The 25,570-nt window shown below is 46.2% G+C and overlaps 1 protein-coding gene across 1 annotated transcript in view; it reads right to left on the bottom strand.

The window, feature by feature from the left end:
• Window positions 1-25,570, bottom strand: part of DNAJC2 (DnaJ heat shock protein family (Hsp40) member C2) — a 321,120-nt gene that overhangs the window by 136,432 nt on the left and 159,118 nt on the right. Inside the window, exons 8-11 of the mRNA XM_086967334.1 lie at window positions 25,079-25,170; window positions 24,867-24,988; window positions 23,814-23,963; window positions 3,929-4,017 (exon numbers count right to left, since the gene is read on the bottom strand). Of these exons, the coding sequence (XP_086823460.1) occupies window positions 3,929-4,017; window positions 23,814-23,963; window positions 24,867-24,988; window positions 25,079-25,170 (453 nt within the window). The remainder of the gene's footprint in view (window positions 1-3,928; window positions 4,018-23,813; window positions 23,964-24,866; window positions 24,989-25,078; window positions 25,171-25,570) is intronic.

Below are 25,570 nucleotides of genomic sequence, written 5' to 3'. Positions count from 1 at the left end.
TGCTTCACAAAGGTGTTACGCCCGGCGGTAGAGGCTTTGCGGTCTCGGGGTATCAGAATGATAGTGTATTTAGACAACATGCTGTTCATGGACCAGTGTCCGGAGCGATTAGTGTCCCAAATGCAGTTTGCTGTCGACCTGCTTCAGGGTTTGGGCTTCGTCATCAACGAGAAGAAGTCCCTTCTGGTCCCTGCCCAGTGCGTGACCTTTCTCGGGTTCAACATAGACTCAGTGTCTTCCACCTTGAGTCTTCCTGCCCGGAAGATGGCGAAGATCAGGCACGAGTTGCGACAGACTCTGGCAAAGCCAATGATATCCTTGCGTCAGCTAGCGCGGTTGGTAGGCCTGTTGTCATTGTCGATTCAGGCCATATTTCCTGGTCCTCTTCACTATCGGGCCATGCAACGCCTAAAGACGTTTCATCTCCGGAAAGGCCTCACGTACTCTCAACTGATTCCATTGTAGGAGGAGGTGAGGGACGAGATGCAGTGGTGGCTGTCGCACATGGAGGCCTGAAATGGCCGTGCGATTTTCAGCCCCACCCCAGACATAGTGATAGAATCGGATGCTAGTCGTTCGGGCTGAGGAGCCAGATGCGGAGATTTCTCCACAGGGGGTGCGTGGTCCTCCCTCAAGCAATCGTTGCATATCAATTGCTTAGAGTTGCTGGGGGGATCCTTCGCGGTCCAGTGTTGGACCAAGGACAGAGTGCTGTCCTGTGTCCTCCTTCGGATGGACAACGTATTGGCGGTCCGGTATATCAACCATCTGGGTGGCACCAGATCCAAGATGTTGGCGGACCTGGCGAGGGATTTTGAATGGCAGTGGCACAGCGCACAGAGCATCTAATACCAGCAAGAACAGAGGAGACAACAGCGAAAAATGGAAGGGAGGCCCACACCAATGGTGCCAGGTCTATTAGGAAGCACATTAATTCAGATGGAAAAAGGTTTGTAACTCTGGGGGGTTCAGACAGGTGATCAGCAGCTACATTTACTGTAATAAATGGGAAAGCCTTAGCTATTGGAAAAAACTATACTAGAGATGGTATCTCTGAAGTCAGAGGACTATTGCAGCTAATTTTAAAAACATACATGTAATACTCCAATAATTACTTGGCATGGCCGGCAGGCATGCCTATGAAAAATAGAAAGTGATACTAGAAAATATTACAATTTTATTTATACAGCCTGTGTATAGTTGGAGGGCTTTTCATAGTACGCTTCAGATACAAACTGTTTGTAGAAATTATGTATGCATTAAATGTAGAAGCATAGTGAGATAAGCTACACTGATGTGAATGCATTTCTCCATTACTTTTTTTAACCAAGGAAGTTGTGAACATCTGAATAATTGATTTATGGCTTTAAGAAATAAATGTATTGTTTACCACATTATACCCTCACCTGAGCAACCAGAGTGCTCTGGAGGATAAAGAGGCTTATTTACTGTCCAAACTTTGTCTTGAGAAAGCCTAAGTGGTGGCAGATAGAAATAGCTTGAATACCATTCCATAACTTTATTTCGGTCTCAAGGACAATAAAAGTGCATTGTCATAAAAACACAAGAGATATGTACAGTTAAATACAGACTGAAATATAACCTTACAATTAGTTCATCTATCAATATTAACACAAAACTGTACATTTAAAAACCTTTTGACCAAAATAAAGTGCATTACTTATTCTGCTAGGACCAGGTCCTGATCCGAAAATAGGATCCAGTAAATTCCTCTGTAAACGTACATGGTCCAAAATACATGGCGATATACAATATAAATTGGGACAATAAAATCAAGATAAGATGATAAAACGAAAGTTAAAAAAATGATGCAATCATAGATATTATCTTATGAAAGTCCGCAGTATGTGCCACATGGACAGCAACGACAAAGGGGTGATGGGTGTCATGTTTTAAAACTCTCAATGCCTCCGCGCAATGGACAAAACCTAAGTACCTGCATAGTTGAATAACCAGGGCAGAAGAAGAGAACATGTAGTTCGGTCTCTTCCTTGCAGTTTCAGGCAGGGCATCAAACCTAAGTACCTGCATAGTTGAATAACCAGGGCAGAAGAAGAGAACATGTAGTTCGGTCTCTTCCTTGCAGTTTCAGGCAGGGCATCCATGTGAGCGGGTATTAGACCAATTGTTTGTAAAAACATGGAGTGGTAAGGTCCCTAGTCTAAACTGCACATACAGTTTCCTAGCCAAGTTTGGTTGGATGTCATCCAGGAAAGGTTCGAGGCTATACTTATCTTTGATCTGCATAAAGTCGGCTGTCAAGCGGCCGCAAGACGAGCGTTCCTGGGTGACAAAGTTTGTACATTCTGTAGGATTTTACCAATTCTACTAGTGAAATCAGGGGGCATGATTCCTCAGTTGTGGTCCATAGATCAATTTTGCCCAGTTTGGTACAAAAGTCCCTTATGTGCTTGAGCCAGGGTATTTTCGTAATGCCAGGTAGGCTCAAGATATCTCTGAGTTCTGTTCGCTAGGTAGTCAGCTCTTGGGTTGCCCACAACTGCGGCCAAAAGGTTACTAGTCGGAGGACGATATCTTCACTAATTGCCCTCATGCCCAAATCCAAATGTAATGGGGGGAGGGGGGTGCTGGGGGGGGGGGGGGAGGCCTAACAACTGCCTCATGAAATTATTCTCTACCCTGCTCAGACTAATGGTCGAGCAGCACCCCCACAATTCTGCCCCATACAATGTAGCACCCCTTGCTTGTATTTTGTAAATTTCAGTTATTGGCCCTGCTGGTTTGAATGTGGACATTCTATATAAAACCTTATGAAGAAAAGACCTGCGAGCAAGTCTTTTCAAGTACAAACCAAGAATTCAAAACAAACAACATCTCTGTCAGTCAGGCATATCTTCCTTCTGCAATTCAGAAAGTTTTTTTCCTTGAGCCCTGCTAAACCAAAGTGGCCCACAATCATGCCTATTCTAAAACTATTCCTTCTATCTCTTGAAGGTGTAATACACGTTCCAAACATCCATGTGTATCTAGCCAATTGATATGTTTCTAATTTCTTTGCATTCTTCCATCCACACTAGGCATTCATTTTCTGGGGCTATGGACAGAGTTCCGCTGACCCTAAGGCCATGCCCGCCTTCTGTGAAAAATAAAAATAAAAACAAATAGTTGACCGCCCACTTAAAAAATAGTCTCCTTAAAATTGCATGATTTTTCAAGAGGAAGTTATATTTACAATGCTTGTTTATAACCCTATTTGTCATTGGGGATGCACAAATGCTTTTATACGGTTAAAGAGATATTGATTTTTACTGTTGTGAATATAGGAAGCTATACTTGCCCTGCCTTTCCAGAAAATATATGCTGGAATGTAGCAATTTATTTCACTACAGTTTGATATGTTCAGCTCAGACGAAACATTTCAGAATATTATCAATAAAGTCATGTCTCCTTGTCAAAAAATTAAATCCACCAGAGATTATGAATGCAATATCTACTCACTCCGATGGAGGAGATAGATTAGGAATGAGAAGTGGTACAATTTGTTATATGTGTGGCCTTGTCATAAATCTATCCAAGTAAACATTCTCCTTAGCAGTGTCCAGTGTTGATTGTACATTTTTGTAATCAAAACTAGTGTGAAGCCTCTAGTCATCAAGAGTGGTCTTCAACACCAGTAAATCCTTAGTTTCAGAAATAACAGCTTAGATTGGTTGACCGACAAAGTTATGTGCTGTGTGTAGATTCCATCAGCTTGTAGATGTGCCAATGAGCAGTATAAATTGATGCACAAACATACATAGGTATAACACCTTCATCACACCATCCCTGTATAAACCACACATATTTGGTCCAATCTAATGAAAACAAACCTCAATATTAATAACCTTTATCCACAAGTAACAAAAAACTCACGCTATTTAAACTATAGAGAGCTTTAGGAACATACCTAGTAAGCTCAAGGCGATCACACAGCTTTTCCACCTCTTCCATCATTTTAACGCTTTCAGCTTCATTATCCGAAAAATAATTCCAGTTCTGCAGGCAAAACACAAGCAAACGCAGAATAAAATTTGACGTTGAAATAGAAATACAACCTGTATACTGCTAACTCAGTTAGGGCATCAGAGTATTCTATAAACTATGCATGACTGGGCTATGTTTATAGAATGCTGAACTTGCCCCTACCTGGAAATATTACTGGGACAAAATCTGCATTCTACAATTACATATAGTAGATTAGTCATAAGGGGATCTACAATATTTCTATCAGAAAAAGTTACTGGATGGGAATATGACCTAGTCACTGAGGAATTTTATTGGTGGGTGTATGAAGCTGGCTCCCTATGTAGTAGACCAAAACGAGGTACACTTTGTAGAGAGTCCAAGCGACCCTTACTGGTTTACAGAGGCAAACATGATATCACTAAATGCTCCCTTTTGTGATAGTGTGGTCGAGCAGTTTAGGTTCCTCAGAGGATAGTGATAAGTATTTGTTGTACTCACAGAGGCAATAAAAGAGAGACACTCAAAGAATAATCAGAGACCAATTTATAAAAATAACACTTATTTTCATAGAAATTGATACCAAGTAATTCGTAAGCAAGTAAGTACTTTTTTAAAATATCGAAATTCACAGGTAAGTAAAATGTTCACTTAAATGATTCTTTACATGTAATACAAATTTCCTCAGGGAGACAAAAACATACTGTATATAGGTACTTGTATTCGGTTTCGTGGGGTCCCCTTCAGGACTTAAGGTGGTAGAGAGGTAATGTCTTAAGTACTACCACCAGTTAGAATTGACCTGTCCTGGGGCCTTGAGGTACTGGTGGGGTTGGTGGCCGTATGCACTACAGCGAAAGGGGGGGGGGGGGGGGGGGGGGGAGGGCAGAAGGAAAGTGCCCCTTTTTGACATTGTCAGCCTCACATTTTACCTGATATATGAAGCAATTTTGACTAAGTGCACTGGGTTCCTGCTAACCAGGTACCCAGTGCCAGATCTCTTACCCTATTATACAGCATAATGCCAACATTTGGAAGCAAGACAGAGGGACTTAAAAAAATAAATCAGAGGAATTTATTTTACTTGCTTTGTTTTCGAGGCAATTTTAGGGAGGACCCAGCAAAAACAAAGCGGTATGTGGATTAAAAAATCATGAGTCACCCTGCAGAGACAGGTGTGTTGGCATGTATGACATGGGTAGAAATAGAAGTGCATGCAAATATTCTTCAAGCGCAGAAACACTCTGGCAATGGGGTCTACATGCATAGGGCTGCTATCTAGCACTGTAAGTGGGATAAAAAGTTTGAGAGGGCACTCTAAAAAAGGCATGAGCAAAGAAGTGTAACTAGGAATATTTTATTAGAGGCACAGCCTTTGTAATACGAAACACCCTGCGTTTATGGTTATAATACCTTCATTAGCTTGATCCCAATAATTTTCATGGAGAAAAATGCAAGTACTCCAGAGGCCGGACTTACAACCCCCTTCCCCTCCAAAAAAAGAAACAGTGGGTGAGCCTCAGGCAATAGCCAATGGGTCAAGGGAGTATCGGGTCGTAAAGGTTTGGGAACCACTGGCTTAACCTAAAACCTAAAGCTTGCCCCTGCAACTGATTAACTTAGCTGCAAGCGGTGTGACTTCGACAAGCCCCCAATCTCTACTGAAACCAATTGAGCCTAACTTCAATTTTAACCTCTGCACCAGGCCGCCCCTGTGATGCTAGTGGTGCAGTTTTGTTACTCACCTGCTCCTTGCTGACCTTTGGTCCTGAAGAACAAGTTACTTACCTTCGGTAATGATGCATCTGTAGGAGACATATATTAGTTATAGATTCCTTAGCCTAGAATTACCCCCAGGCGTCAGACTGGACCTGGAGAATTTTTTTTCAGCAATATCCTTGCACGTCAGTGGACTCCGCGTCCGTCGTCCGCGTTGTCGCCGCCGGGATGACGTTGCGGTGCCTACTTAGATGCTGCCACTGTACGCTGACCTCAGTTCTGACACGACTTTCTACGCCAGAAGCGCAGAGCCATGAAAGACACTGACCACTGGTGCCACACTAGGGCCTGTAAGGGTGTCCCTAACCGTCAGTTCGCAGAGTGGGGAGGATGGGTGGGGCGGTAAGAAATCCATAACTAATCTATGTGTCTTACAGATACATCGTTACCGAAGGTAAGTAACTTGTTCATCTAAAAGAGACTATTAGTTATGGATTCATTACCTTAGAACAGGACTGGACTATCCAGGCAGTAATGTCTGGTGAACATGTGCATAGAAGCACAGAGTGGAACTCCCCACAACAAAGCAGTGGTTGCTGCTGTAACTCTAGAGAAATGAGCCCGCAGCCACACTGGAGGTTCCTTTTTAGCCAAAGTGTATCAAACCTTGATAAAAAAGAACTACCCATCGAGAGATTGTATGCTTCTGCACAGCCTAACCTTTTTTGACACCCACATAGCCACAAAAAGTTGATTGTCCACCAGAGACTACTTTTTGCGTCAAGGTAGAAAGACAATGCACGTTTTGAGTCCAGACGATGGAGTCACTCCTCCTCCTTGGAAGGGTGAGGAGGCGGGAAAAAGGTGGACAGAGTAATAGTCTGCCCGATTTGAAAGGGAGTGACTACTTTAGACAAGAACAAGGGTCTCATTTGAAGCGCCACCTTGTCCGGATGGACAGAAAGGAAAGGAGGCTTTGAAGAAAGAGCCGGAAGCTCACTCACTCAGCGAGCAGAGGTGATGGCAACAAGAAAGGCTGTCTTCAGAGTGAGAAGCCTGAGAGGACAGCTGTGAAGAGGTCGAGTCAAGACAAGATTCAAGTCCCACTTAGGCATTATGAAAGGAGATGGAGAAAAGATGAATCATGCCTTTAAAGAAGCAAATTACAATAGGGGGACTTGAACAAAGAGGGCTGAACTGGCAACCGAAGATGCAGAAATGGCCGCCAGGTAGTCTTTAAGAGTTCCCAGAGCAGAGCCCTGCGGGGCTTCAGCCAAGCGTAGCGCTGAAGGGCTACGGACGTGGCAATCGTTCTGCCCAGAGAGTTGGCGGTATCCAGTTCACCGCGGATTGTGAATTTTGCTGCATCTCTCCCATCCGACACTGCCTGGGAGAGAATAGCCTGGGCCTCCTCCTGACACTGAGGCAGCAGCTGCGCAACAGTATCCCAGATTGTATGGGTATAGCGGCCCAAGAGGCATAAGGTATTCACTGACAGCAGCGCTAAGCTGGAGGAAGAGAAGAAACGCGTTACTTACCTGTAACAGCAGTTATCCAGTATTGGTGTCTTTCATAGATTCACATGCCTGAATCATTCCCCGTCGTCGAGACGGGAGCCTCCGGTATATAAAAAAGTAATGTCCTATAGACATACATAGAGAAAAATAGGCCTAAGGGCCTCACCTTAGTAGCCTATCCTTGTCCTTATGTAAAAAGGACCAAACTCTTAGAGCCAGCCAATCAGCTGTCACCTCCCTCTAGAACCTTCCTGACAGGAGCCTCAGTCTCTCAGATTTTCGTACGCACCAAGCTAGGTAGGCGTAATAGAGTTAGAGAGAAACGTGAGTCCTTCCAGGGGAGGCGGGAGGGTTGCATGTGAATCTATGAAAGACACCAATACTGGATAACTGCTGTTACAGGTAAGTAACGCGTTTCTTATCCAGTATTATGGGAGTCTTTCATAGATTCACATGCCTGAATCAGAGTAGTAAGCAATGCAGAGTGCACATTTCTGATGGAACAGCTTACGCAGGTCCTTGTATAAGAAACATCATGTGAGCATGAACCATCATTAGACATCCACAATAAGTATTAGTAAAGAAATCTGCATACCCGAGTAGGATGGAGGGACGGAGGAAGGCTCACCTTACTGAAACAGATGGCGTAACACTGCTTGTCCCACTGCTGCATCATTCCTCAGCTCCGTATCCGGTCAGTAGTGCCTAGTGAAGGTATGCAGCGACTTCCATGTTGCCGCCCTGTATAGGACCATGAATGGCACCCCTGCAAAGAGAACCATAAAAGTGGACATAGCTCTCGTAGAGAGCGCTCTCACTTTGGAAAGCAGTGGCTGTCCAACTTGGTCATGACAGAAAACAATGGCTGCAGAAATCCATCGGGAGATGCTCTGCTTGGCAAGCCGTAGACCTCTCCTAGGTCCGCTGTAAGCTACGAATAGCTGGTTAGATTTCTGAATGTTTTCGTTTTGTCCATGTAAAACTGCAAGCATCGCTTGAGATTCAAAGAGAAACAGCGATCTCTCAGCTGCCGTGTTTGGGTTTGAAAAGAAGGAACGCAGAACCACAGATTCGTATAGGTGGAAGTCCGACGGGACTTTTGAGAGAAATCTAGAATAGGATCTCAGGATTACTCTGTCGTTTTTGAACTATAGAAAAGGATCCTGAATTGAGAACGTATGTAGCTCACTGATCCTCCTTGCAGATGTGAGTAGTACTGTGTTCCACAAGACCTACTTTAGGTCAGGTTTGTGTTCTGGTTCGATTTGACGTTTCATGAGTTGGATAAGAACCACGTAGAGATGCCAGGTAGGTGGCCATATCCTTACTGGCGGGAAAGATCTGTATAATCGTTTTAGAAATTGCTTAAGCAGCCCGCTTGACCAGAGCGATGGACTCGTTGAATTTCTTTTATAGCGAGATATTGCTGCTAAGAGTACTTGAATGGGGAAATGGGCTAGGCCCGACTGTGCCAGATGTAATAGATAAGTGATGTGGAGAAAGGTCAAATTCCGTGATCTGCACACCTAAACACAAAAGCGTTCCAGTTTAGGGAATACGTTTTGGTCGTGCCATCCGCCCTTGCTCTGGCAAGAATGTCTACAGCCTTGTGGAATATTCAGATTGTGGAGCTCTCTGAACTCAGGAGCCAGGCGACTAACCTGAGAGATTTCAGATCCAGATGCTGAACTTGATTGTTGTGTATTGTAAGCAGAAAGCCACAGCTTTCCAAGGAGGCGCCTGTTGCGACAACATGAGGAGCAGCCGGAAGCAGGAACGACAAACCTTGAGACAGGTTTTGAGATGACATCCATCATAGCAGGGCTCCGACCATCTGAGGATTCACTTTTATGTGGTCGACGACTTATACTGTGCTTTGGACCCACTGCTTCAAGAGCACCTCCTGTAGAGGTCTCATTCATAGTGGACAGTGAGGGATCAGGAGGATACACGATGACCTCATCCCCAGGATGGATTTTAAGAGGCGGGGTGTCCAGAGTTTCTACGAGGCCACTATAGCAGCTAGTGCAAGGAACTTGTACATCCTCTTTCTGGATGGGAAAGGTTCAGCTGACCGTGTGGTCAGGGTTACACCCAGGAAACTGATGCACTGACAAGGCTGTCGGACCGGCTTTTCTTGATTGAGGGTGAGACCCAAGCAATCGAAATAAAAACTTTAAACATGCGTTGGAAGACCTGGAAATTAAACAGGCGTTGGAAGACCTGGACGCGTCTTAGGATGTAGCCTTGACCAGTCCGCTATTCAGATACGGAAAGACTTGGTGATGGCACCGTCTGAGATATGTCATCATTGGCGAACGACAGTTCATGAATATGCGCGATGCAGACTTGAGCCCGAAAGGCAGAACACGAAACTGCAAGTGTCTGGCCACTACACCAATTGCAAGTCCCCTTTTATGATTCCTGTGAATTGGTACATGGAAGTAAGCGTCCTGTAGGTCTAGGGACGCCATAAAAGTCCTGCTCTTCTAGTAGTTGCAAGACCTCATGGCCTACTATCTGAAACTACTGCTTCTATGAGGAATATGTTGAGGGTCTTGAAGACCAATATTGGTCTCCACTTCTTGCCTTTTTCTGGAGCAAAAAGAAGCGGGTTTAAAACCCTTTTCCCTTCAGAGGTGGAGGTACTCTCTCTCTCTATTGCTTCTCTCTACAGCAAAATAGGGATCTCTTGAAGAAACAGCTGTGTATTTCCGTTATTCCAGCTGTCCCTTACCTTGAAAGGACGACTTTTGAAAGGAGGATTGCTTGTTTCGCTGCTGTTGGCGCTGTTGGTTATTGCGGTCTACTCTGGCCTGAAGGGCCAGAAGGCCTACATTGATAATTTCCTCTGTAGGAAGACCTTGCTCTTCCTCCAGTTCTACGAAAGGACTGGTTGTTATACTGAAGAGTGCCCAAAGCTCTCGCAGGGTCTGCTTCGTTAAGTTTTTCACGTCAAGTAGTAACTGGCTATCATATGGCATATCCAAAATCTAAGTATGCACTTCAGGACGGAAAAAAACATCCTTGGGGTCGCGAGACTGTTGCTCCAGCCAACTGGCGGAACCCTGTCATAGCGATATCCATCGCTCAGTTTATAGTCTCTGACGCCGATGCTTCACCATCCAGCAGAATTCTCTGTACATCCTCTTTGGATGAATCTGGCGATTGACAGGTATGGGGCTGATGTGCCAACAAATGTCTATGATAGCCTCCCAAGAGCGCTAGGGTGTTCGCGGCCTTTACCTCCATTGTCAACATTGAGGAAACCCTGTTCCCAATGTTGTCCACTCTTTTTTCCCCCTATCAGGAGGAAGCGACAAAGGAGCTGAAGGATTCCATGAGTCCTTCTGGGCCGCCTGTGTCGCTACGGAGTCCGGCTTAGGATATCCTGTAAAACACGCCGGTGCTGAATCTGGCGCTTTATACTGCTCATCCAAGTGAGGGATCGCTGGTGATACAGAGGAGGGGTTCTGCATGACCCTCACTCCTTCTGAATATAGGTACTTGATAGTAGGTATTGACCTTACTGCCTTCTTGAGACTCTTTGAAGGCATACAAGATGTAGTCCTGTTCTTGAGAGGTCATTGAGAACTTAGAGCGGTAATCAGCCCTCTCTAACACATTATAAGAGATTACAGAATTGGTGGACTATCCCTCATCGACTGGCCCCTGTCATAGAGTAGACCGCCGATGCGTCGTAGACGAGGCAATTGTACAGAAGGCCATCGTAGACTAGGCTATTCTAGACTAGGCCATTCTAGACTATGCCCTTGTTGATGCCGTAGACAGGCCATCATAGACAAAGCCTTTGTAGACAAGGCCATCGTCGACGCCGTAGACCGGCCGTCGCAAAGGGGAAGTCCTAGATGAGGCCGTCTCATAGAGTAGGCCGTCGTCGACGCTCTAGACGTCGTCGTTCATGTTCTTGTCGTCGACGGTGTCTTCGTCGATGCTCTCGCCGTCGACAATGACTCTCTCGTCGTCGACTGTGTCGTCGTTGCTCTTGTCGTCGACGGTGTTGTCGTCGACGTTCTCGTCGTCGACAGTGCCACTCTGCTAGTCGACGCTCTCGTCGTCGACGGTGTCGTCGTCGTCGACGGTGTCGTCGTCGTCGACGCTCTCGTCGTCGACGGTGTCGTCGTCGTCGACGCTCTCGTCGTCGACGGTGTCGTTGTCGACGCTCTCGTCGTCGACAGTGCCACTCTGCTAGTCGACGCTCTCGTCGTCGACGGTGTCGTCGTCGTCGACGCTCTCGTCGTCGACGGTGTCGTCGTCGTCGACGCTCTCGTCGTCGACGGTGTTCTGGTCGACGCTCGTCGTCGAGGCTCTCGTCGACGGCGTCGTCGTCGACGCTCTCGTCGTCGACGGTGACTATCCTCGTCGACTGTGTCGTCGTCGACGCTCTCGTCATCGACGCTATCCTCGTCGACAGTGACGTCGTCGACGCTCTCGTCGTTGACAGAGTTCTCGTCGACGCTCTCGCCGTCGACAGTGACTGTCTCGTCGTCAACGCTCTCCTAGTCGACGTGGTCGTCGAGTCTTTACCTCAAGAGGTAAATAAGACGCCTTTCTGAAGGGTCCCATGACCAGAGGATGTGATTTTGACGGCCCAGAAGTCGTCTTTTTTACATGATTGTTTCTCCAAAGCAAGTCCTTTACTCTCCTTTTCCACAGAGTGAGGAGATTTTGAAGGACTGCGCCCAGAAGACCCATGAGTGGTCTTTTTGAGGGCCTTCTCAGGACGTTCCCCTGAGGAATGAGTCTGAGGAGATTCTCTTAAGTCTTGAGGTCTCCTAGACATTGAGGGCAACACCTCATACATAACTGGAGAAAAATAAGAAACCTCCTTAGGGTCTAAAACATTTTAACAGTCGCCCTCACGACATCCCAAAACTCACGTGAGAAAATGCGACATACCTTGCAGTCTTTGGCCTGCGGTATAGACAGTAAATGCTGTCAGTGTGAGGTACAGAGCAGAGCAAACTCAGGGACAAGATGCAGTGGCTCTAAAATAGAATCATTTCTTCTCCTTACCAGACCTTCTTTAAAGAATGAGTTTGAAGATAATTCAAATTGAAAAGACTTGATAACAAAGTTATATAATGAAAACACAGAATCTGAGCAGAGCTCAGAGGAGACTCCCTTCGCACAACGTGCGGTAGAAAATCTGAGAGACTGAGGCTCCTGTCAGGAAGGTTCTAGAGGGAGGTGATAGCTGATTGGCTGGCTCTAAGAGTTTGGTCCTTTTTACATAAGGACAAGGATAGGCTACTAAGGTGAGGCCCTTAGGCCTATTTTTCTCTATGTATGTCTATAGGACATTACTTTTCTATATACCGGAGGCTCCCGTCTCGACGACGGGGAATGATTCGGGCATGTGAATCTATGAAAGACACCCATAATACTGGATAACATACTCTTCCCAAGGTGATCCAGCTTCTTTGATTTGGTAGGGAGAGAAAGCATGCCAAAGTCTGGGGAGGTATACAGACCACTGGCATCACCCAACTCCTCTCTCCAGTCCAGCTCTTCCAGCTGGCCTGTTAAAGGGTCCAGCGACCCCTCCCAGTCCTCATCACAACCCTCAGGGCGATGGGGAACACTTAGGATGAACAAGGGCACAAAAGTACCCTCCGGCATCTGATTTGACGTCAGGTGATGTAGATCCGGCTCCAGGTCCATCTCAAAGGAAGAGGATGAGGACGGCATTGACCGGGGGCACGGCCGGCACCATCATCACTGGAATCGGTTTCAGGGAAGGTCGAGTGAGGTTTACTGGCGTCGACCCGGATCCAGGCCTGGACCTATGGGGATCCTGGGGCGCCGGAGCCACTGGCATCAAAGGCCCAGGGCCCCTAATCCATTCTGTGGGGCCCAAAGGCACGCCTCCGGAATCGTGCTGCCCAAAGATGGAATGGAGGGCTTTGTACAATGCACAAAGCTGGGCAGAGGATGCCCTAGCTCCCAGAAAGGGAGGAGGTGTGGAGTCGTCCCTGAATCAGGCACCGGAGATGGAGCCTTAGAGCGACGATGCTCCAGTTCCTGCGTCGCATCGGCTGACCGACGGGGAGAAGGCAAACAGCGACGGTGCTTCTTCGCCTTCTTGTGCTTAGACTTACCAGAGGAGTGAGAAGACTTAGACGAGGTGTGGTGCCTCTGTGACTGGTCTAGAGACCTTCCCCTCAAGCGAGACCGGGAGCGATGCTGAACAGACTGCTGTGGCTCCAAAAGCTTTCGGGACCGCTCCCGCAAAGACTTTGAATTCTTAGCCCAACAGGAGCACGACTTCAGGTCGTGGTTGCGCTCCAGGCACCTGAGGCACACAAGGTGCAAAACCGTCTCGGACATCAGTTTGTGGCAAGAGTCACAAGGCTTGAAGCCGGTCCGACAATGGGACATCTCTCGCGCACCAGGAGTCAAAGAGGCGAAAAAAGAAATCAACCAAAGTCAAAAAAAGTTTAGTCAAAAAATTACTAAGGGGCAAGCGCTCTCCGTATCTGTGCTAGGCTGGCGCTGAAAATGAAAGGACAACAGCACGCAGGGGCGGCGTCTAATTAGGCACCGAACGTTATCCCGGCGACCCCGACGCTGAGTAGACCGACACCACCTACCAACGCGCAGGGATATTGTTGCAGAAAAATTCTCCAGATCAAGTCTGACGCCTGAGGGTAATTCTAAGGTAAGGCATCTATTACTAATAGTCTCTTTCAGATGAAGGGAATTGTAAATGTTGTACTTGCCTATTTAACTCAATTATTGTTTTCCTCCAATAAGATAACATTGAACTGTACAGAAATTTAACTATTGACTTTTTAAAGTGAGAAGTATTTTTAGTTCAAAATGTACTTACCTTATTGTGAAGATATCAGTCTTAATATCAAAGACAAACAAAGCTTATTTTTTATAAAATTGGTGTGGCTCTCCGAGTCGTGTGTCCATTATTGGTCAATGTTGTGCAATAAACGTCTTACTCCTCTGTGTTAGGCCTAAGGCTCCTCTCACACACTATTACTAATAGAGCACTTTGGGTTTTATACGAGCCCTGTACAGTTTTGGGGAACCCCTGGACTGTGCACTGAATAACCACCTAGAGGAACATGAACCAAGAATTGCTGAAGGGAGTGTAGGAAACAGGGGTTTTGTTGTAGCATCCCCCAGGGCAAAAGGTACTAAAGAGTGTCCCTAAGAGCTGCAGCATATCTTGTGCCACACTAAGGGGCCAGCACCAAACTCATACAAACCGTTACTGCAGGCCTAATGACAAGGTTCACCAAACAGTGAAAATATGACATGGCACACACTTGTGTGCCATGTCCCCCAACACTGCATTTGATATTTGAAAGTCACCTCTACAGCAGGCCTTAAAGCCTTAAGGCAGGTATGCACTATATTACATGTGTAGGTATCGGAATGAGCAGATATGACCCTGTGCTGGACAGTTCAATTACTGACAGTAAAATTGAACAGGGTAGACATCTTAAAGTATGTACTGGGTATTGGCTTAAAGCAGTTTCCTACTGCACCCAAGACTTTCAGCCTGAGGAAAAGTGGACCAATCATTGACCCTATATGCTCGAACTGGTCCCCCAGCCCCAGCTTGCAGCCGCTTTTAATCCAGACAGTCCCCCGTTGAAGTGAATGGGACACCCAAAGCTGTGACACACCTCTGCACCCGGACACCCCAGAGCCTCCCAAGGTGACCTGTTGGCGTGGCCTTGGACCTTGCCCCATACTCGCCTTAAGTCACTGAGGACAGTCCTGTAAGTCACAGTTTTCCCCGATAGGATAAAATTACCGGCCCCAAAAATTTGCAGTGTCTCGAGAAGTACTTCCGTGATTCAGATGATACTGGTGTCTCAATTCATGTAAAAGTATGTGTTATTTTTAAAAGTTGGTGTTGGATTTCTTTATTGAGTGGGTCTCATTTACTGCCTTTGTGTACGCAATAAATGCTTAGCACTACCCTCTGATATGCTCAACTGCGTGCCCATTCTACCACAGAAGAGAGCTTTTGAAGTGTCATGTGTGGCTCTGTAATTCTGTTAAGGTTTACCTTGACTCTCTACACAGTTCACCTATTTTTGGTCCACTATATAAAGAGTCAGTTTCCTACAGAAAGGAAGTGTGACCTTCTCCAGCACGATTATTACATGGCGGTGACCACAGATGGCCCAGCTTCAAATAGGGTACAGTCTCACTGAAGCAAATGGTGATCACACCTTCGCCTGCCCGCTCTAGGCAGACTGGCTTCTTCTCTATAGGAGAAAACCAGCTGCAAACCCGATTTACCAGGAGGAGTGGCTCATTAAGCTGGGTACACCACAGGGGTGATCCCAAGGCTCCTCACAGGGATAGAAGGCCTGCACCATCTTGGATTTGAGTATAGTGGGGTATCCTGGGATTGTTTGTAAAGCGGGCAGGGTTGTCTTGTGGGAGCTACTGTCCCATTGGCTAGAGAATCCTGCCCAACCAGAAAGAAGATGGGATAAAAGTGGCACTCCAGATCCCCAGTACTCCGATCCGTATTGGACAGTAAAGAAAACAGTAGAAGAACTGCTCCTGCTGTTCCCTAGACCCAGCAAAGAGATACTGCACCTGAGGGACCCACATTGAGTTCTGTACCTTCTGTGCCCACCTGAAGAACAGATCTCCACCTGTATCAAGACGGAAGAAGTGACTCCAAGGTCTAGGTGGCTAGCATATAGCTAAAGGAACCTGAACTTGTCGAAAGCCCGGATCACAGGAACTCATGACTGCTGCTGGGAGAAAAAGCGACTCTTGGGCAACAGAGTCCTGACAGTGGCCAACATCGAAGCGGACTCCGGTTGCCCTGCAGGGACAAAACTGCAGGGAACTGGGATTTTGTTGCAGTACCCCCTCTCCCACACACTTTTGCCTTATTTTTAGCTACTAGAAGTTGGTTTTCAACTCTGACTGAACTGAGGCTGCTAACCGGACCTCAGTGCCAGTGCTCATTCCTTAAAGAAAGTTGATGTCTAATTGTTACACAATTGGCACAGGACTTGAGCAACCTTGTAAGTCCCAAGTAAATGTTAACCCTGGTACTTAGGGCATGGGTACTAAAGAAGGTCCCAAAGGGCTGCAGCATATCTCATGAAACTATAAGGGACCCACACACAAATCCCACACAGACAGCAATTACAGGCTGTGTGACATGGTGCAAACCATGAGTGAATACAATACACGGTACACTCCTGTGTACCATGTCAAAGTCACTGCATTTAATATAAGCAAGTCACCCCTACAACAGGCCTAGGGCAGGGTGCATTATATTTTACATGAGGACATATCTGCATAAGCAGATATGCCACTGTGATGTCTAGTTCTACTACTAGATATATTAGAAGCGAACAGGAAAGCCACCTTAAGGTATGTACTGGGCCCTGGTGAAAACGAGTTACCCAGCTACATAATGGCTTCAGTGATGCAAATGGTTTTTGGTATCAAACACCTTGTATTAATAAACCCACACTAATTCCAGGGATGGATTTATTAACACATGCAGCCATAGGGTCCTACTAGTCCTCTAGGGTGCTGGCTGACTGTTCTTGTCCAGCTTGCCACCATTGAAGAGTTTCTGACCCCCCCCCCCCCCCCCCCCCTAGTAGGCGAGAGCCCCACTCTGAGGTCAGGAACAATGCCTGCTCTGGCAGAAGGTGTTTACAACTCCTCCAGTTGGAAGTTTACTAAATCAGCATATCAAAGCCAGAGGCTTCAAAGACTCTGCTGCCTTTAATATGCCAGTATGGCTTACCCCAGACCTGGAAGATGCCCCACTTCCATGAGGCCCATTTGACACCAGGACAGGCGGGAAATTAGATAGTCCGGAGATGTGTTGCTCTGCCAGGCTGAACACACCTCTAAAGTGGGCAGCCTGAAGTGAACATGAAAGAAAGAATTCCACCATCTTGAATGCAGTGGAATTAGGAAATCCAAGACAGGGTGATGCCCACTTTCCACAAGAAGTGGTCCTCTAGGGGGTATGGTGACCCCAGAGAGAAGTGGCTCGTTGGCTACTATCCTTCACTCCCCTTATTGCTGCTAAATTTATCATTTAGGTGGCACCCTGATACCAGAAAATCAGATTGGTCTGCCTGAAAAAGAAAGAAGGACAAAGAAGAGCCCACGAAGCGGGAACTGAGGACTTTACCACTGCTCGGCGTAAAACTGCCTTGCTGCTGGACCTCAACAATTGCATTGACACAACTTGTTCAGAAAGCAGTTGCGGCTTCCAAGAAGCGACCTACAACTTCATCTGGACAGCAATATCTTTCTTGGAGCAGAGGAGCTTCCTGCATTCGGAGGCCCCGGAAAGCATCAGGCCCACCAAAGGAGTAGCACAACAGGAGAAGGACTTCCTCCTCCAGGATGTCAGATGAGTCTCCTTGACAAGACTGTCGATGCCAGGACCCCCAGGAGCTGCCCAGCCCCAATACCCTGGGTACCAGAGCAGTTGCACCAACCAAGGCACGTTGTTGGTCCAATTCAGACTCCAAAAGCACAGACCTACCGCCTTGGATGTCAGGATCCACAAGGCCAGCAACGAGAGTGGCCCTGTTGTCCTGTTTCCCCTCTTCACCACATCACGAAGACGCAGAGTGAGTCTATGACTGCTGCAACCAGACACCTCAAAGCACCCTTACATCGAGCCCCAGATTCTGAGTCCGAGGGAGGCAACAGTGTCAACAGGGTCCTGAGACCCTCAAAAGCTGAGCTCATCCTTGGCTTTGGCCAAACTGGTTCCTCCAGTCACCGCCTGCAGCCTCTTTCTGCATGGACCGATAGCTGCGAGTCTTCAGCAGCTGCACACAAGCCCCCAGCCTGAGTTCAAGTGGACTGACCATGTCGCTGCATGCCCAAGACCCCAGTCCCCCTATGGGTTCAGACAAACTGGACCCCCAGTCCCTACTTGTAGACCCTTTTCCACAGGACCGGTTCCTATTGTAGTGAACGGGGCACCCGATGCTGAAACGTACCTCCGCGCCCAGAAGCCCCAGTACCACCTGAGGTGACCTGTTGGTGCTGCCTTGCCCCATAATCACCTTAAGTCCAGGAGAACAGTCATGTAAGTCGTTGCTAAGTGACCCTATGCATTATTGGTCTATTCCCCATAGGATAACATTACAGCTTGAAGTCCACAGTATGTGATTTTATAGAGACTTAAAAACTTACCAGATTATGATGATCTTGGTGTCTAAAGTCATATAAAAATCTGTGTTATTTTTTAGAAATTGGAGTCAGATTTCTTTACTAAGTGGGTGTCTTGTTTACAGACTCTGTCTACAAGAAATGTTTAACACTATCCTCGGATAAGCCTTAACTGCTCACCCACATTACCTCAAAAGAGACCATTTGGGATTAGTATTTAACCCCTGTAAATCAATTGGGTCGCCTGGACTCTCTGGATAGTGTACCTCGTTTTGGTGCACTATAATATAGAGCCACCTTCCTACAGAGACACTCACCTGCATGCAACCGTTTAAGACTGCTGAAGCCAGTAGACTCATTGACCACTGGCGACTGGACGTGCACTGAACTCCCGCCCTGCACCGACAGAGACCGGATGTCAGATACAACCCCATATGCTAATAGATAGCAGGGTGGCCTCAGAAATACTCACTTCGTCTCTGCAGAATCATGCATCAGGATCACTTCTGAGGTTAAATGCAGTAAAGAAGGAAAAGACAGGGAGGACATCAAGATCTTATCTTAAGTGAAATTTATAGAGCGCACTGACACCATTAGTTTCCTGGTGCTGAAAGAAAGAGTGCGGAGATTGCGGGGGGCGGACTAACCAGTTAAGTTGAAAAGCAGAGTTTTCAGAAGTTTCCTAAAGTTCAATAAGGAGCAACTTGACTTGACTGACAAGGGAAAAGGGTTCTATAGTTTAGGGGCCAGGTAAGCAAACCTGCGGCCGCCACACTTTTTAAGTTTTACTGTGGGGGCGACCAGCAGGTGAAGATGAGCCGAACGGAGGTTGCGCACCGGACGGTGCTGCGTAATCAAAGTTTTAAGGAAATCACGACTAGTGCAGTGAAGAGCCTTAAAAGTCAGGCAGCCAATCTTGAAGGCCGCCCTTTGCTCGACTGGTAACCAGTGTAGTTTGTGCAGTAGTGGTTTCGCTGATTCCCACTTTGGAGTTTTATGGATAAGTCTGGCAGCCTGGTTTTGTACAATTTGGAGACGGCGAAGCAATGACTGAGGGAGTCCATAGTATAGGGAGTTCGAGAAGTCAAGGCGGGATAGTACCAAGGAGATCACAACCTGGACCATTGCCGCATGTGGTAGTAGATGGGCAATTTTGCGGATTTTACGCAGTTGGAACATACTGGAGGAGATCACAGCACCTACTTGAGCCTTGAGAGAGAGCTCCGCATCAATGATAACCCCCAGGTTCTTTACCGCACTTGCCGGGGCAGGGGGGGAGCCCAACTCCCTGGGCCAAAATTGAAGGCCCCAGTATGCTTGGCTATTTCCAGGAAGGATAAGCTCAGTTTTCCCTGGATTTAATTTCAATTGGTTGTGGTTCATCCACAACTGTATATGGGTCATCACTGCTTGAAAACTTTTAGCAGCATCAGGTGAATCGAGAGGGAAGATGATCTGCAAATCATCAGCGTAATTAAACACTGCGATATCCCACCTTTTAAGCAAATGAATCAATGGCCGGAGGTATAAATTAAATAGAAGAGGAGAAAGAGAGGAGCCCTGAGGGACTCCGCAAGTCGTGGGTAACCTGGCTGCCGTAAAAGGGCCCAGACGAACGGCTTGTGCTCTACCAGCGAGGAAAGACTCAATCCAATTAAAGGCAGGTCCTTGGATGCCAGCCTGTCCGACACGGTGGAGAAGGATGTTATGGTCCACCGTGTCGAAAGCAGCCGACAAATCCAGTAGCACAAGGGCCTGAGGTGACCCTTTGTCAGCATTCCCCCTCAAGGCGTCCAATACTGCCAGGATGACTGCTTCGGTGGAATGGGCCGGCCTAAAGCCGGCTTGATTAGGTTCGAGATAGCAGGAACTCTCGATGAAATTTGAGAGGCATCGGGTAACATGAGCCTTATGGAGCTTGGCCAGATAGGGCAAGAGGGAGATGGGACGATAATTGGAGGGATCGATAGGATACACACCTGGTTTCTTCCGCAGGGGCACTAGAGTGGCCTCTTTGAAGCAGCTGGGGACCGTGCCGGTGCTGAGAGAGGCATTCAGCAAGGGCAGTATGCAGTCCGGTAATGTGAGACAAACGTCCCGGAGGACAGAGGGAGGGCAGCAATCGTTAGGGGACCCTGATTTGACACGGGCCGCCAACTCAGCGAGGGAATTGGGGTTGAGAATAGGAAACTGATTGAAGGACAACTGGTTGATGGGGGCGGTGTCTAATAGCCCCACGGGGGGAGAGGAGAGATGGAGTTCTTGATGTTAACTATTTTCTCGATGAAAAAAGAGTTCAGAGCATCACAGGTCTCTTGGGATGGGGCCTGACTGGAAAGGATTCTGCCGTCCGTGGTGAGCTCGTTCATGATTTTGAAAATGTCTTTAGATTTGTTGTCGGCTGAGAGAATTCTGTCAGAAATGTGTGTGGATTTAGCCAGGGAGATAGCACCTTTTTAATCTTTACGGGCCGCCACGAAGAGCAATCTGTCAGAGTCAGAGTAATTGCGTCTCCAGATCTGTTCAAGCTGACGCACCTTCAATTTCTGTTCTTTGAGGGCGCTAGAAAACCATCTACGTGAATTACTGTGTCTAGTGCGTGGAAATTTGGTGAGAGGGGCAAACTGGTCACTGGCCACCTTTAGCCAGTTGCAGATGTCCCCTTCCATAACCTCGACATTGGCATCAATGTCGGTGGTAGGTCGAGTCTTGGCCAAGGCAGCGAGAAAACCTTGGGAGTCATAGGAACTCCATTTGCGTGATGACCCGCCTGCCAAAATAGGGGCCGTGACCCTGCCACTAACAGTAATGGTGGTATCGATTAGATGGTGATCTGACCAGATGCAGGGAGAGATAACTGGGCAGGATAATGCTAACTCATGAGTCCAGATGTGGTCAAGGGTGTGACCCTTAATGTAAGTAGGCACGGAGGTTTGTTGGGCAAGATCGAGGCTAGTTAGAGCTTCAAATAATTCCGTGGCATGAGAGCCAGCTTTCTCATCATTGAACCAGTAATTGAAGTCGCCGAAAAGAGCAATTCTGGCGTGATGTGTCATAAAATTAGCTAGCTGTTCAGCCAGGGAAATAGGAAACGAGGGCATGGAATGGGGGGGCCGATATAGAAGTATGATTGTAAAGGCACCAGCCTCTGTTTCTAGACTGATGACAAGATTGTCCACCTCTGGAAGAACAAGAGAAGCAGAGGAGATAAACAAATTGTTTCAATTTGATGGCTGCCACCCCGCCCCCAGTACGGCCTGAAGGGCTGTCAGCATGAAGGATGTAATAATCTGAGGGAAGGGCCGCAAGGATGTCGGGATGGGAGTTGGTGGTAAGCCAAGTCTCTGTAATTAGCAATATATCAGGTTTTTCCGTAGTAAGGAGGATAAAAATGTCTAAATGGTGCTTTACCAAAGAGCGTGTGTTCAGATACATTACACAAACAGATGTCACACTCCTTACAGGCCCCACACTGTACTTGCAGCTCTCAGGAGTATTAGATGCCCTACGAGCAATGACAGCGGAATTAATCCGATCACTGCACCAGGGGAGAGCGGCTGAGGCGTGGTTTGTAGCTGTCTAAGGAAATTTGCTGAATATGAGAAGAATCGACCAGCATCACTGGCCCCTGGGCCCTACCGGGCGCAGACGGGCTTGCCTTTGGCGCGCCTTCGGCACGCCGCCGGTGCGCCCGTTGCGCCCGTCCGCTGCGCTCCCTGTAGGGGGGGACCATTTTATAGTTGCTGGGGCGGGAGGGGACGAGCACTAGACCGCTCGCCCGCTCCACACCCAAGATGGCGGGCGCCAAGAAATCGAACCCCAGACAGCGCCTAATCGGCTGCGGTGGGGCTGAGGAGCAGAGACCAGGTAACTGGTCGAATAAAGGCAGGTCAGTGCAGCTCAGGAGTAACTGACAGTCTTACGAGTGCCACAAGTTTAAAAACAGATTTAAGTGCAAAACGAAATTAAAGTGCAGTTTTTAAAATATACAAGCATACAATACAATGCGAGCATACAAGTCCCGGCTTCCGCCTCAGGATAATCACACGCACACTATGATGGCTGAAAAGAAACAGGTAACTGTCTCCCTGGACCTAAATTGTCCCTGTAACTGGCTCCCACTTTGCTGGCTCCCACTCTGCTTTAGGCCATCCAATCTAAAAGGAGTAGACCTACTAGCCAGCTGGCCAGGAACTGCTAGACCGATTACAATGACTTATAAAATAATTTACTTTTCTTAAAACAAAATCTTAATAGATTTGTCATTTTGGAGTCTAATTTAAGATAGAAATACAATATTTTTATAGATGTTGAATTTTTCTTGTGTCTAACTTTTCTGTTTTGGTTCCTCAAAATGCTTTACACGTGTTCCTTTGATTAAGCAGGACTGCTCTGAGACACAACTACTCAGGACAGAGCTAAGGGTTTTATTAAAGAAACCTAACTGGACCAGATTAAGATTGTGACATTATTATATGGCAAAGTCTCACAACCACGCAACATAATAATCCCCTTTCCTACACAGTCTAGATCTCATGATGGGGAACAGTGTCCCAATCCTAGGTTTCCATTCTTCGTTAGGCTCTTCATTCTTACAAGACTTAGCTATGCCAGCTCCCTATACTTTGGTCTATGACCCAGAATCAAAACATCAAACACTATAAAGCATCAAGGCTCATTTTCCCCCCTCAAAAAGTTCCTTGCATATAACATTCAGTTGAATTCTTGTAGTTCCACATGCTGTATATTAGCCTGTCACGCAGTGTTGGGTTCTGAACACTGCAGGTTGTTCTTCAAAGTCTTTGTTTCAGACTACTGCAAGCACAGAATGATTTCGAGTCATGCTGTGTAAACAGCACAATGGAACAGTATACAGGCTATCTAGCCAAATATAATGTTTCAATCCCTTTACATCACACATAAAGCCCTTCAAAAAGCCACTTCTTATATCAAGCTCTAGATCACCAAATATACACCAGTGAGAAATGATATGTCACAGAGCACTATCCTCATGAAGCACCACAATTTCACAGGTGAGGTAGGTCAGGCTAAGCTACTTCATCCTGGCCCCATCGCCCTCTCATTCACCGCTTTCAGCTGAATAAGAATCTTCTCTGTTTAATGGAAAATCTCAAAATTACTTTTCCAATGTTGTTTCCATCTCTGTCTGCATTGGACTACATTGCCATCACACACACACACACACACACACACACACTACATTGCCCATTTACTCTGCTGACATTGCCACCACACCCTTCCTTGCCCCTCCTCTGCCTCCCATGCATTTTAAAGTGTCTGTTTTTAACTGCATAATCACATTACAAAGGAACAATAACAAATAAAAAAAGTTGCCATGGTGGAGATAACATTGGCTGTCAGTCTCCAACATGATAATTCATATACCTAATAATAGCTTACCTTGCAGGATGTTCGCAAACGTTGCCTTTCTTTCTTTATCGCTTTCTTCTGGATATCTTTTTCCTTCTTTGCAAGTTGTGCCTGTTGTCTAGCTTCCTCTTCCTCTTTCTCCTTAGCTAACCGTACTGCTTCCAATTCTGCTTGCTTTTGCTGCAAGGAGAATTTCTGTAACATTTAATTCTAATTCCAACAGATCACCTCGTGTAGCATACACACAGCCTACCAGAGAAGATGGCTTCTTGAAAGCAGCATTAGAAGCATATTTAATCACAAAATTTTACTACATTTATGAAAATGCAGTCAAAAGCCAACCCATTCCTTAATCTTGTGACACACTATCTCTTTATAAATACTGTGGTATGTGTATGTTTGAAACTGTGTGTGGTCTCACAACAATGAATAACATTTAGAATTTGTATGCAATGTATTTAAAATATGGGACCACACAAACTGCACTACTATAATTTGTACTATGGATGAGAACTAATCAACACAGAAGAAGCTGTGCAAATGCCATAATAACCATTACATTGTGTGAAGACCTCCCTGCTTCAATATCCTGCACGAGTTAAGTCAAAGTTAACAGTTTAGATTGAAAAAGCTCTATTTGGGTATAAGCTCGCAGTATCTCAACTCCTCTTATGTGCTGTATGCAGCAAAGAACTAAAAGTTAAAGCTGCAGTGCCGAAGTTCAGAAACGCCGTCTTTTTGGCACTTCAAACTCACTCGTTTTATCCAGGCTCTGTAAAAGATGATTACCTTTGTTGGAGCATCCTTGCATGTTTTATATTGGTAGTTTTACTTTCTACCGGTCATTCACTAAATTTCTGCAAATATTTTGATGTTCATTTCAGCAGAGAGACAACTTTATTATTCCAAAAAAATAATTAAATATCCCATTCACTACTGGCCTGACTCCTTGACATTGGGGAATAACAAATCCCAAATACACAAACTATTGTAATAATCTCCTTTCCTGGATCTCATACATTACATTGCTTCGTTGCTTTCTGGGCACAAATCAAGGTATACTTAGAGGATCTAAAAACATACTTTTTCTCTGGCTTCTTGTTCTTTCCGTTTAGCATCTGCCTTTGCTTTCTTTTCTCCTTCTTTCCTGGCTTTTTCTTCTTCTTTGAATTTCTTTATTCTAGGGTCACTGGCATATGCACTGTCTAATGAAAGAGAACAGTGAAATGAGGCCGTGTAAGGATAAGAACAAAAACCTTATAAATGCAAGATGTGCACCCCTTTTCTGCACTTACCAACTAATGTCCTTATTCTATTCATTTCTTCTTTTTTCCTCTGTGCTCTAGCTGCTCTGTTTTGCTTATCAATCCACCTTCTTTCATCTCGACTGCAAAAAGAAAAGCAAGATGTTACAGTGGTAGATTCTAGACTACCAACACTGTTAAAAAAATCAAGGATTTCAAAAACCTTATTAATGCTTATTCAGGTTAAGAAAAAGGTCATCATAACGGTAACGCTGGTAGCAGACTTTATTAGTGTTTCCAGGTGACTAATTAACGAGGCCTTGATCCATGCAATACAATCGTGTTAAACTATTGCCCCTTTGCTGTTGGGGAACATACTCTAATTTACAACAAATTATAAATATCAGGATCATATGAACACAGGCCTGTTGACCGATGATACGGGCAACTGGATCTGGTAACTTAACAGCCCAGGTATTATTAGTTCTGACAACAAACGTTTCCTTGCTCCAGTGGTCAACTCCTTCAAATTCAGACTCACTT

This window comes from Lissotriton vulgaris, chromosome 1_1 (assembly GCF_964263255.1).
Source record: "Lissotriton vulgaris chromosome 1_1, aLisVul1.2, whole genome shotgun sequence".
Lineage (NCBI taxonomy): Eukaryota > Metazoa > Chordata > Amphibia > Caudata > Salamandridae > Lissotriton > Lissotriton vulgaris.
The sequence above is the reverse complement of the archived record's forward strand: the minus strand, read 5'-3'. Positions and strand labels throughout refer to the sequence as shown.